General features: G+C 39.2%; 1 protein-coding gene across 3 annotated transcripts in view; it reads left to right on the top strand.

The window, feature by feature from the left end:
- Arhgap6 (Rho GTPase activating protein 6) overlaps positions 1-13,398 on the top strand; it is a 584,642-nt gene that overhangs the window by 537,152 nt on the left and 34,092 nt on the right. For all 3 annotated transcript variants that reach the window (XM_060375299.1, XM_060375301.1, XM_060375300.1), the window contains 2 exons: positions 3,388-3,538; positions 4,688-4,836. In XM_060375299.1, coding sequence (XP_060231282.1) covers positions 3,388-3,538; positions 4,688-4,836 — 300 coding nt within the window. The remainder of the gene's footprint in view (positions 1-3,387; positions 3,539-4,687; positions 4,837-13,398) is intronic.

Below are 13,398 nucleotides of genomic sequence, written 5' to 3'. Positions count from 1 at the left end.
CAACAGAGCCATAATACCTGGGCCCAGGTGGTCCTGCAGAGACTACTACTCCATCCAAGGACCTTGCAAGAAGAGGACCTAGACGTCCTGTTCAAAGGAAGCCTATTGGCTGCTTAATTTCCAAGTGGAGTTCCTAGTAAGGGGTACAGGGACTGTCTCTTTCATAAATTCAGTGGCTGGCTCTTTGATCACCTCCCCCTGGAGCGCGGTGGGGTGCTGCCTTGCCAGGCCACAAAGGAAGATGATACAGCCAGTCCTGATGAGACCTGATATGCTAGGGTCACATAGAAGGGGAGGAGGTCCTCCCCTATCAGAACACTAGGGACAGTGCATAGGGAGAGAAGAGGGAGGGGGCTGTGATGGAAATACAAAGTGAATAAATTGTAATAAATATATAAATAAAATATTTTTTAAAAAGATCCAGCTATACCTCTCCTAGGCATATATGTAAAATATGCTCATGTATACATCAAGGACATTTACTCAACCATGTTCGCAGCAGCTTTATTTGTAATAGCCAAAATCTGAAAAACAATACAGATGTCCCTCAAGAGAGGAATGGATACAAAAATTGTGGTACATTTACACAATGGAATACTATTCAGGTATTAAAAACAAGGAAATCATGAAATTTGCAGGCAAATGTTGGGAACTAGAAAAGACCATCTTGAGTGAGGTAATCCAGAAGCAGAAAGACACACATTGTATATACTTACTCATAAATGGTTATTAGACATCATATAATACGGAAAATAATTTTGTAGTCAATTTTGCCAAAATATGATAGTAAAATGCCTTGTACACTCTAATCTGATGCTACTTTTATGCCATTACTTTCACACAAATAAATGTGTTGTAAGATTCTATGGTCCTTGATTCGCTTTTCATGATAAGACTGTTCCTTATTTTTTCCAGTCTTGCACTACATTCTTGCGGAAGAAAATTGATATTACATTATCAAGGACAATTTTCTTTCATCAGATAGGTATTTGTGCTTGTGATGGCTTCATACAAACCAGCTCTCCTTTAACAGAACTCATTTCTTAACAAAAGACAGTTACAATGTTATTTCTCTCATATTGCTTGTAAGAGATGAAAATAAGAAAGTCTACAATTTAAAAGTTAAGCCAGGTTAAAAAAAAATTAGTTGGCTGAGTCTAAAGAATTGTTTATTCATATGTTGAAGTAAATGTCCTATCATGTGCCTTCTTCATTGTTAAGATAAAGTTTTTTTTTCTAAGTCATTTATTTGTATTTTTAATAATCAAACAAGGTGAACGAAAAACATTTAACCATTCACCATGGCATTTATAAAATAGAAAGTTGTTCAGCAACATCTTCTAGGCCTTACACTTATGTAAAATTAAGGAATAACTTTATTAATAATATCTCATTGAATCACCCTTCCAGCTGTAGTCCCCTTCACCCCTTTCTTTGAAGTTAGAAATTTGATTCAAGAGCATGGGGTTTAAGCTCTTTCCATTGCCCATTCCCTCTGCCTCTGTGTGTGTGTGTGTCTATGTAATATGAGTGTGTACGGGACACAATCATGGTGGATCTCAACCATCTTGATTGCAGTAATGATATAGGCATCCTCTTTACTCTGTAATGCTGATGGAAACTTGTCTGGAATAAGTGAGCAATTCAGAACAGTGATGGGTATTTTCATCAGCTGGACAGATGATGTTGCCAGCAATTATTTCTTAACATTCTTTAGATTTATTGAAAAAAAAAAAAGAAGGAAAGTCTTTGTGTAGGGATTTACTTAAGGATTGCTCACTCGATAAGATGCAATTAGTGGTAATTTAGGACTAAATTTGAATATGAAATATGCTTTAGCTTACGATTTCATGTTTTTATGTAACTTTTCTAAAGCCTGCACTTCTTCAAAGAAAGAGCTAGAGCTTGGGAGATGGTTCATGATATGTAAGCATGAGGCCCTCAGCACAGATCCCCAGCATCCACATAAAAACCTGCAATGGCCACATACCTATAACCTCAGTACTAGGGTTGATGGAGGGCAAGCAGAGTGGGAAGCATCCTTGAAGCTTAATGGTCTTGAGCCTAGCCAAGAAATGGCCAACTCTCCAGGTTCAGTTCAGTGAATGAATTTGTGTAATGAGCATAAGAATTCCAGTGATAAAGGAAAACACACATCATCCTTTGGCCTCTACATGTGTGTACCACATACACATGTTCATATATATCCTGTACACACAAAGAGAAGAGGGTGTTATATGTATATTTTTAAAGTAAGAACTTATCATTTGTGGTGTTACCTACTGAGGTCATATCTTTCCTAGTGTAAGGAATCAAGGAGAGTTAGAGACATTGTGTCTCTATTTACAAGTGTACTTTGAAGAACTATAATAGGACTTGAGATCCAGCAAAATGTGATGAGTCATTGTGGAAGGAAAGAAGGAAGGAAGCAAGGAAAGGAAGGAGGAAGGAAGGAAGGAGGGAGGGAGGGAGGAGGGAGGGAAGGAGGGAAGGAGAGAGGGAAGGAGAAAAGGAGGGAGGGGGAGGGAGGGAGGGAAGGGAGAGGGAAAGAAGGAAGGAAGGAAGGAAGGAGTAAATGAATGAAGTAAATAAGTCTCCCAGAAGTTTACTACACATGCACTTGCATAATAAATTTATACATCAGAGAACAATTCACAAGAGACATCAAGGTATCAGAGACAAAAACAGAGCATGATATTATTCCTGCCACATTATTAGCATATTTCTCTGCTGCTATTGATGTTAATAGGTTTTGTGTAATGATGAAGGCAGAAAAATCTTTTTGGGAAATGCTCATAAGGCTACTCTGACAAATTAGAGATAATTTTCATTTCCTTATATTATCTTTTAAGCCTTTTACATTCATTTCTCATCTACATTTTTAGTTTTGTGATTTGCCAAATAATCTTGATTTTTTTTGTTAGTATTTTAGTAAACTCTCAAAATTCCAATATAATGTGTTTGGTGACATTCACAAAGATTGTGTAATAGTTCTTTCACATTTACGATTGACCAAAATTCTCTTCTAATCCTCACCCCTTACTTACAACTTCCTGGTTCTTGCCATCTACTCCTGTGAATACATAATTAACAAAACACACAACTAGTTTTTTAATAACACATTCAAATATATATACATGTATATTTTCATAACTAGTATGTGTAGAGTCTGTAGCTCAAGCTGACATGTTGTTTCTTTTTTTCTTCCTTTCTTCTGATTTGTGCAGATTTAATTCCAGACATTGTTTATCAAAATACATTTCTTTTTTGGTGAGCACTAAACACAGAGGTTGGATGGTTCTAAGATGGCATTGGCTATATAAAGCTTCTTGTTAATTTAGCCCTATGAATCTTATGTAACTGACTTTTGAGCCATTGATTTTCCAGCTGCGTGAGGAATTTGACCGTGGGATTGATGTCTGTCTGGAAGAGGAGCACAGTGTTCACGACGTGGCAGCCTTGTTAAAGGAGTTCCTCAGGGACATGCCTGACCCCCTTCTCACCAGGGAGCTGTACACAGCATTTATCAACACTCTCTGTATGTAACAGAGCCAAATTTGTGGGAAAGTATCCTGGAATACCAGGGTGTCCAGCTCACTCATGAAAATCTTGTTTATGTGTTTTCTGATAGCTGGCTTTGCCTTTATTGGTTTCTAATGGATGGGATATTTGGGGGATTTTCTGAGATATACCTGGGGGAAAACTAATAAGAGGAAAGCTGAACTAAAATGAATGGGAAAAGCCAAGAAGAAATTCAGATGTTTTCAAATGACCCCAGGAAAGTAGAAAGTGCTTATAAGTTGATGCTTTGACATGCTGGCAAAAGTGTGCATTGAGTCAGTGCCTAAAAATGAATCCTGGCTTCTGGTATGATGAAAGAGGGAGCCTTAGAACCCAGAGTAAGAAGCAAAATGGCATAGCTCAGTCAATACCAATGTTTGCAAAGGCTATGCACACAGACTCAAGAGAAGGAGAAATGATGGGAAGAAGTAAAATTTGTGAGATGTGTTAGCCTGCACACATTTCTTCCTGCAATGCAGCAATTCTGATGAGACTGTGGCTAAGAAAAAAAAAGACAGTGTCTTTGTTACATGTCTTGAGTATTGCTAACAAAAAGTGTGTCCCTTAAACACACCAGCTAGTCCTAGAGTTCTATATTTCTACATAGTTGAATTATTTTATCATGCTGTTGCTGGGGAATACCACTAAACAGTTTTGAAGCTACTAATTTTATGTCAAGCTTTAAAGTCCACAATTGCTATCTTCAGAAAATATTATTTGACCTACAGTATGTCTAAATCAATATAATAAAATCACTTTATAACAGGGAAAAAAAGAATTCAGATCATTCACCAATTCCCAGCCATTGTCAGTACATATTTACCAGTGTTCACTAAAATCCATTAAGTCAGTCTCAGTAATGAATAAGAGAAAGCTGGGTGATGGAAATAAGGAAGATGGAGTTATCCTTCTGATGATTTACCTAGAGGTCCAACTTGTCTCTGTGCCTTTCATAGGGTTTTATGGCTAAACTGCTAACGTAGTGCAAAAATGTGTGAAGGCACTAAGGAGGGCTGGCCTGGGTAACCTCTTTCTTAATGTTGTGGAAAGGAAAGGTGTCCTCAGTGCCCAAACAGTGTCAGCTCCCCTTGTTCTTACATAGAGTGCCTCTCTCTGCCTTGTGTAGTGTTGGAGCCTGAGGAACAACAGGGCACCTTGCAACTCCTCATCTACCTTCTACCTCCCTGCAACTGCGACACCCTCCACCGCCTCCTACAGTTCCTCTCCATTGTGGCCAGACATGCAGACGATAATGTCAGCAAAGATGGACAAGAGGTATGATACCCAAAACAGAGTGACTTCATTTCTATTGTTCATCTGTTGTTCTAGCTGTTACCGTTAAGACACAAACCATCAATGTTACCATACATTTCAACTGGGAAACATGACACCTCACCATTGGCATGAGTTACTTGTCTCATGATTTCAACAAAATACCTGACAAAAACAACTTAAGGAAGGAGGATTTTGTTCAACATGACAAGCAAGTCATGGAGACAGGAAGAGGAAGGAGGTGGGCACAATGTGTCTATAGTGGGAGAGAGGGGAGAAATGACTGCTGACATCCAGCTTGCTTTGTCCATTTTATTAAGTGGGGACCTGAGCCCGTGCAATGACACCACCCACATTTAGAGTGGGTCTTCCCACCTCCATCTAATGTAGATTACACATCACTGAAATGCAGACAGATTTGGTTTTATGGTAATTATTTTTTCATTTTTATTTTTTTAACATTTTATTCATTATATATCCCTACTGAAGTCCCCTCCCTCAGCTCCCCAATCCAACCATCCTTCTCTCTTTTCCTCATCCTTTTCCCGTAGTCCACTGAAAGCAGGAGTTCTCCACCATTGCCATCTGCTCATAGCATGTTAAGTCTCATCAGGCCTCTTTGGATACTCTTTCTCCACAGCTTGGCAAGGCTGCATCATCAGGGACAAGTGATCAGAGAGCAGTCAACTGAGTTCATGGTAGAGGCAGCCTCTGATCCCCTCAGAGACCCACATGGAGACTGAGCAGCCAACTGGCCACATCTGAGCAGGGGGTCTATGCCCTCTCCATGCATGGTACTTCATTGGTGCATCATTCTCTGCAGGACACCTTAGGCTCAGAACTTTTAGTTTTGTTGGTCTCCTTATGAGGCTCCTGTTCCCTCCATATCCTTCTAATCCCAAGCCACTTTTCCTCCATAAGACTCCTTGCGCTCTTCCCAAAGTTTAGCTGTGAGTGTCAGCATTTGCTTCGATCCCCTGTTGGGTGAATCCTTTCAGGGGACCCTCTATAGTGGACTCCCATTCTCTTTCCTATCTTCCACCACTTCTGGTGTCTATCCTGTTTGCCATTCTGGATGATATTTACACATCTTCCCTGGAGTCCTCCTTAGTGTTTATCTTCCTTAGCTCTGTAGACGGCTGTCCTATAATATATGGCTAATATATACTTATTAGCCTGTCTTTCTGTTCCTGGGTTACCTCACTCGGGATGATCTCTGCTAGTTCCATCCATTTGCCAGCAAATTGCATTATTTCCTTGTTTTTAATAGCTGAGTAGTATTCTGTTGTGTAAATGTACCACAATTTCTGTATCCATTCGTCGGTTGAAAGACATCTAGGTTGTTTCCAGATTCTGGCTATTACAAGTAAAGCTGCTACTAACATGGTTGAGCAAACTTCCTTATTCAATTGTGGGGCATCTTTTGGGTATATTCCCAGGAGTGGTATAGCTGGAATTTGAGACAGTGCTATTCTCACTTTTCTAAGAAAGCCCCAGATTGATTTCCACAGTGGCTGTAAAAGTTTGCACTCCCACCGTGAATGGGGGAGAGTTCCCCTTTCTCCACATTTTTCTCCAGCATGTGCTGTCACTTGAGTTTTTTATTTTAGCCATTCTGATGGGTGTAAGATGGAATCTGAGAGTTGTTGTTTTGAATTGCATTTCCCTGATGAATAAGGATGTTGAGCATTTCTTTAAGTGTTTTTCTGCCATCTATATTCCTCTGTTGAGAATTCTCTGCTTAGCTCTGTTCCCCATTTTTATTTGGATTATTTGGTTTATTTGTGTCTAATTTCTTGAATTCTTTATATATTCTGGATATTAGCACTCTATTGGATGTAGGGTTGGTGAATATCCTTTCCCAGTCTGTGAGCTGTCATTTTGTTCTGCTGACAGTGTCCTTTGCTTTACAGAAGCTTTTCATTTTCACAAGGTTCCATTTATTAACTGTAGATCTTAGAGCCTCTACTATTGGTGTTCTGTTCAGGAAATTGTCTCCTGTGCCAATGAGTGTGAGCCTCTTCCCCAATTTTTCTTCCAACAGATTTAGCGTGTCTGGTTTTATGTTGAGGTCTTTGATCCACTTGGACTTTAATTTTGTGCAGGGTGATAGCTATGGGTCTATTGGCATTTTTCTGCGTGTAGACTTCCAGTTAGTCCAGCACCATTTGTTAAAGATGCTATTGTTTTTCCATTGTATGGTTTTGGCATTTTGTCAAAAATTAGGTTTCCATAGGTTTATTTCTGGTTCTTCTATCTGATTCCATTGATCCACCAGTTTGTTTCTATGCAGTATCATGCAGTTTTTTATTACTGTTGCTCTATAGTACACCTTGAAATCAGGGGTGGAGATAACTCAAAGACTTGTATGAAAAGAACTTCAAGTCTCTGAAGAAAGAAATAGAAGAAGATATCAGAAGATGGAGAGATCTCCCATGCTCATGGCTCAGCAGGAATAACAGTAAATATAGTGATCTTACCAAAAGCAATCTACAGAGTCAAAGCAATTCCCATCAAATTACCAACATAATTCTTTTTTTTTCTTTGTTCCCAACACGGATGTTTATTTTTTTAATTTCTTATTAATTACACTTTATTCATTTTGTATCCCCCCATAAGTCCCTCCCTCCTCCCCTGCCTATCCAACCCTCCCTCCCCTTTCTGCATGTATGCCACTCCCCAAGTCCACTGATAGGGGAAGTTCTCCTCTCCTTTCTGATCTTAGTCCATCAGTTCACATCAAAAGTGGCTGCATTGTCCTCTACTATGGCCTGGTAAAGCTGCTCCCCCTCAGGAGGAGGTGACTAAAGAGCAGGCCAGTCAGTTCATGTCAGAGGCAGTCCCTCTTCACATTACTATGTAACCCAATTGGACTCTGAACTGCCCTGGGCTACATCTGTGCAGGGGTTCTGGGTTATCTCTATGAATAGTCCTTGGTTGGAGTATGAGTCTCTGGGAAGTTCCCTGTGTTCAAATTTTCTTGTTCTGTTCCTCTCCTTGTGGAGTTCCTGTCCTCTCCAGCTCTTGCTATTTCCCACTTCTTACCTAAAATTCCATTCACTCTGTCCAACAGTTGACCATCAGGCTCAGCATCTGCTTTGATAGTCTGCAGGGCAGAGGCTTTCAGATGCCTTCTGTGGTAGGTTCCTAGCTTGTTTCCTGTTTTCTTCTTCTTCTGATGTCCATTCTCTTTGCCTTTCAGGATGGGGATTGACCGTTTTAGTTAGGGTCCTCTCTCTCTCTTGCTTAGTTTCTTTAGATGCACAGATTTTAGTGGGTTTGTCCTATGTTGTATGTCTATATGAGTGAGTATATACCATGTGTGTCTTTTTGCTTCTGGGACAACTCATTCAAGATGATCTTTTCCAGGTCTCACCATTTGCCTGCAAATTTCATGATTTCCTTATTTTTCATTGCTGAGTAATATTCCATTGTGTAGATGTACCACAATTTCTGCATCCATTCTTCAGTTGAGGGGCATCTGGGTTGTTTCCAGCTTCTGGCTATTACAAATAAAGCTGCTACAAACATGGTTGAGCAAATGTCCTTTTTGTGTACTTGAGCCTCTTTTGGATATATGCCTAGGAGTGCTATGGCTGGATCTTGGGGAAGCGCTATTCCTAGTTGTCTGAGAAAGCACCAGATTGATTTCCAGAGTGGTTGTACAAGTTTACATTACCACCAGCAGTGGAGAAGGGTTCCCCTTTCTCCACAACCTCTCCAGCATGTGTTGTCACTTGAGTTTTTGATCTTGGCCATTCTCATGGGTGTAAGGTGAAATCTCAGGGTTGTTTTGATTTGCATTTCCCTAATGGCTAGGGAGGTTGAGTATTTCTTTAAGTGCTTCTCTGCCATTCGATATTCCTCTACAGAGAGTTCTCTGTTTAGCTCTGTTCCCCATTTTTTAAGTGGATTACTTGGTTTGCTGCTTTTCAGCTTCTTTAGTTCTTTATACATACTGGATATGAGTCCTCTGTCAGATAAAGGGTTGGTGAAGATTCTTTCCCAATCTGTAGGCAGTCGCTTTGTTTTGATGACATTGTCCTTTGCTTTGCAGAAGCTTTTCAGTTTCATGAGGTCCCATTTATTGATTGTTGCTCTTAGAGCCTGTGCTGTTGGTGTTCTGTTCAAGAAGTTTTCTCCTGTACCAATGAGTTCTAGGGTATTCCCCACTTTTTTTTCTAGCCAATTTAATGTGTCTGGTTTTATGTTGAGGTCTTTGATCCACTTGGACTTCAGTTTTGTGCAGGGTGATAAGTATGGATCTATTTTCATTTTTCTACATGTAGACATCCAGTTGGACCAGCACCATTTGTTGAAGATGCTATCTTTTTTCCATTGTATGGTTTTGGGGTCTTTGTCAAAGATCAGGTAACATAATTCTTTACAGCCCTTGAGAGAAAAATTCTCACCTTCATATGGAACAACAAGAAACCCAGAATAGCTACAACAATCCTCTACAATAAAACGTTTTGTGGTGATTATAAATCCAATCACAAGTTCTATGACCTAGATGTTTATGTAATAGTGCTTCTCAGTGCCTGTTCTTGTGTGGGTGGGTGAGTAGGGACAGTTCCTGTAAACACATAAGCTGTTGACTCCCTTGCCATTTCAATGATATCCAAAATGAGGCTGCTATTTTCCTTAAAGATGTTTTATTCAAGACTAAACATCCATTTGTGAGGGGAACAAAAACAATTAGCTTCAGAAGGTTTGGAAAATATGTTAAAATGAAATGTGGGATTGAGAAAAATACCATTCTTGTAACTGGTTTGATCTGTTTGGCTGAAGTGAAATCAAAGTGTGACATCCCCTCTTATCTCATCTATATTAGTGTAGAGAGGACCTTTCACCACTTAAACCATTCTTCCAAAACAGGCATTTTCTGAATGAGATGGGTCTTCTATTCTGCTTTTGGATCAGGTATTGATGGAACTGGAGATTCTAGTCTTTGCTCTTGTGTAGCAGTGCCACATGAAGGCAACTGTTAAAGGCACATTTGTAAAAGTCCTATGGACCATTTAAGTATATTCTAGTTAAAATGAGTTCCCTATTCAGAGATAGTATGATACCTCCTCCCATATGAAGATTTGGGCCTGTGGTTTACTTCAGTCACACTCATACTTCCAAGAGTTTTACAGTTTCATCATTGATTAAAAGAAGCTCTGCCTACTAGCTATTGAATTTTCACCCTCATAAGAGACCTTCTTTTCATCTTTATTTTCATACAGTTGTACTTTTATCTAATGTTGGTTTTTCCTAGAGGCCTCAGATCCATTAATAGGTTAACATGCACTGTAAATCAACAAAGGAGAGTCATGGGCATTCCAATTCTACTTAACTACATGTGCTGTTATTTAAGTCCATATTAAGCAGAGCTCAGCTACATGATGAACTCAGTTCTGTGGTTGTCAGAGTTAGTTTCCACAGGACATGGATATATGTAATTTTTTCACAGAAATTCAGAAAAGCAATTCTGCATTTCTATGCCTCCTTCCCACCAGGAGTGTGAGAACGGAACTTGAACTTTCCAGAGGTAGCCATTTTTCTCTGTAGGAGTTATAATTACTGAAACCTCTGCTGGCTTCAGGTTTCATCATACGGTCCTGACACCTTATTTCAGCATACACAGCTCTTCCATGGGTATACTATAATTCTCATAATTGTTGCATAGTTACATTATCTGTCTGGGTGTCAGCCTTTGTGGACTACAGAGATAATGGAAGTTGTGGAGTCTGGTGGCTGAGTGTAAACAGAACTCTGATTGGAAGGTATGCCAATTGCCTCTCTGGTGTTCCTTAAGTACTATGTGAGAATGAGAAACCTGAACCTGGGATGATAAAGAAAGCACTGAGGAAAACAAACAATTGGCTACCTATTGCCTTTGGGGAATAAATTTCAGTACACAGTTTTCAGTTCAAATCTCAACAAAACTCCATTACTCATGCCCCAAAGAAGACAATAAAGATTGAAATATAGATTAATATATATTGAAAAATAAATAAAAATATAGATTAATCTTGATCCTAACTACCATTTATGACTCCGCTATCATGTATTGGTTGTTCCACAGTACCGAATCCTTCTAACAGGCAGGATAAATGTCATTGTGCCCACTTTTCAGGGGTGGAAACTGAGCAACAGTGGTTAGGTAACTTAGCCCATGTCCTCCAGGGAGCTTCCACGTATAGTAATATAAGTGGCACATTTTTACAGTTTACAACTCAGGGATAGGTGCCATATACCCTGTAGTCACTGGAGGTGTGAAGAGTTTTTAGAACAATATCCCACTAAGTAACAGTAAAAAGGCTCTTGCAAGCAAGGCACAGTTGCACACGCCTGTAATCCCAGCACTCTGGGAGGCAGGGACAAGCAGATTTCTGTGAGATTTGAGGCTATCTGGTCTACAAAGTGAGTCCAGGACAACTAAGACTACACAGAAACCCTGTCTCAAAAAAACAAAAACAACAAAAGAAAAAAAAAAAAGCTCTTGTAGAAGGGTCTCATTCATCAACGTATACAAAGTCATCACATACTAGCTGGTGATTAGACAGCCAGTCTAGTCAATATCCAGTTGTCCTTCAGACTATAGCCAGTCTAAGTTACTGAGTTAAAACATCAGTGAAAATGGGAGGACAATGTTACTTCTTAGACAGGTTAGAAATGACTATAAGCAAGCAGCCATGTTGGACTTAAGTAGCAGATTAGTACTGAGAGAGTGGTAGGAAACTGGGCAATGTTCATAGAGTACTGAATGCTTCTGTGGATAGAGTCTCCATCCTATTAAGATATGAACTTTGGGAGCATTGAGTAACAGATGATATAATGCTGTACATTAATTTCACACACAGAGAGATGGGAGGGGGATAAAGAGAAGGAGGGAGGGAAGGAGAAAGGGGGGATGTTAGGAAGCCTTTGTATCAAATGCAGTATAAAAAACACAACTCTAGAAGGTAGGGGAGATGAAGACAGAAGGTAAGCAGAACCAAGAAATATAGTACCAAATCTCATCAGACATTCAGAGAAGGAATAGAAATGAACTAGAATACCTGCATATAGCTCCATGGAGATGGCTGAATAAAAACCACATTTTAAATGGCCTATAAGGAATTGAGTATATGGACAACATAAGCATGACATAGGAATGAGAGTTAGTAAGTGTGGGGGTAGAGGAACAGAGGAGCGTTTACTTGCTTAGAATTTTTTAGTTGCATGAACAGATAGGGAACATAAAATGGGTAGAAGAGAGGAAGGCAAAGTATCACATTGTAAACTGTGGTCAAAGAACAGAGCATTTGTCCAGCTTCTCTTCTACCTATTTATTAGTTTGTGTTAGCCATTTTTTAGACCATCAATTTGTTTTACAAATTGCAAGATGGAAGAAGACTGATTCATATGACTAAAGACAAAGCTTTGGCAGAGCTCTTTGTAAAAGTGGAAAAGGAGAAAAAGTGGTGTCAAAGTGAAAATACCATGTTCCTTCTAAGATATGTTTAAAATTCGATGTACTCTTAGTTGTTAAGATCATGAACAGATATAAAAGAAGTATGTGTATATATTGAGGAAAATTGTCAGTTAACCTATTGATACTATTTTTGGGAAAATGGTGTTATTTTATTGAATTTATTTTCCTGTGTTAATTTTGTTTTATTCCATTCCATTTAGCTTACTATTTGCTTTAAAAATTAGGGAAAAAAGAAATTTTCAGATTTAAGAAACATTTCATTCCCCCTTTAAAATATTTTAGTAGAAATAAAATCCGACGTCCCTGAGAGTAGTTTTCAGAGCATAAGGTTTGGCACCATTGCACAGAAACTGTGGTGTGAGTAGGCAATTTTTTGGTGAGAGAGTCTATAACTGGCATCAAGTTCTGAAAGAAACTGCTTAAGAAGCAACAAAGAAACAATGTGGAGCCATACTTCTTGACCTTTGAGGAGGTACTTGCTTCTAGGACATGGTAAGTTGGCATTAGAACTTCAGCAACTACTACCTCCCTTGTCTCAACATCCTCTAGTCCTGCTTTAAAGCTCATTTTCCCATTTCCTCATGATCCCATGGGGTCTGGAAACCAAGACTGAATAGGAGGAGGTACACCCATATCATGTACAAAAGGCTGGCACCAGCATAGCTATACAGCTATGGCTCTACCTCCTCCTACCTCTGGGTCTTACTGACCCACTATCTATAAAATAATGACCACAAGAGCATCTGCTTTACACATAAACTTATCTAAAGTAAGAACTAAGAAAGTCTGTGGAAAACCCCTAGATAATGTCTGAACACTCTGGGCTTTCAATACATGTGATCTATTTATATGGTGCTTAGAAATGATCTGGGATGTTTACTTAGTGAAGATAGAAGATTTCCTGGAATTGACTGGCTAACTAAATCATGCAGTAATGGCTTGGTTTTGAGGACTCCTATTACCTAGGCCAGCCACATATTTTTTAATTAATTAAAATTAACTAAGTAATGCCCATACATGTATATATTAAAACATGGGGAGCAGAGGTGAGATTTATCCAGGAGCAAGTCTCCTTCCCAGTTTAATAAACAGCAAAACAA

Source organism: Meriones unguiculatus, chromosome X, assembly GCF_030254825.1.
Source record: "Meriones unguiculatus strain TT.TT164.6M chromosome X, Bangor_MerUng_6.1, whole genome shotgun sequence".
Lineage (NCBI taxonomy): Eukaryota > Metazoa > Chordata > Mammalia > Rodentia > Muridae > Meriones > Meriones unguiculatus.
Note: the sequence above shows the minus strand (reverse complement) of the source record. Positions and strands in the feature narration are given on the sequence as shown.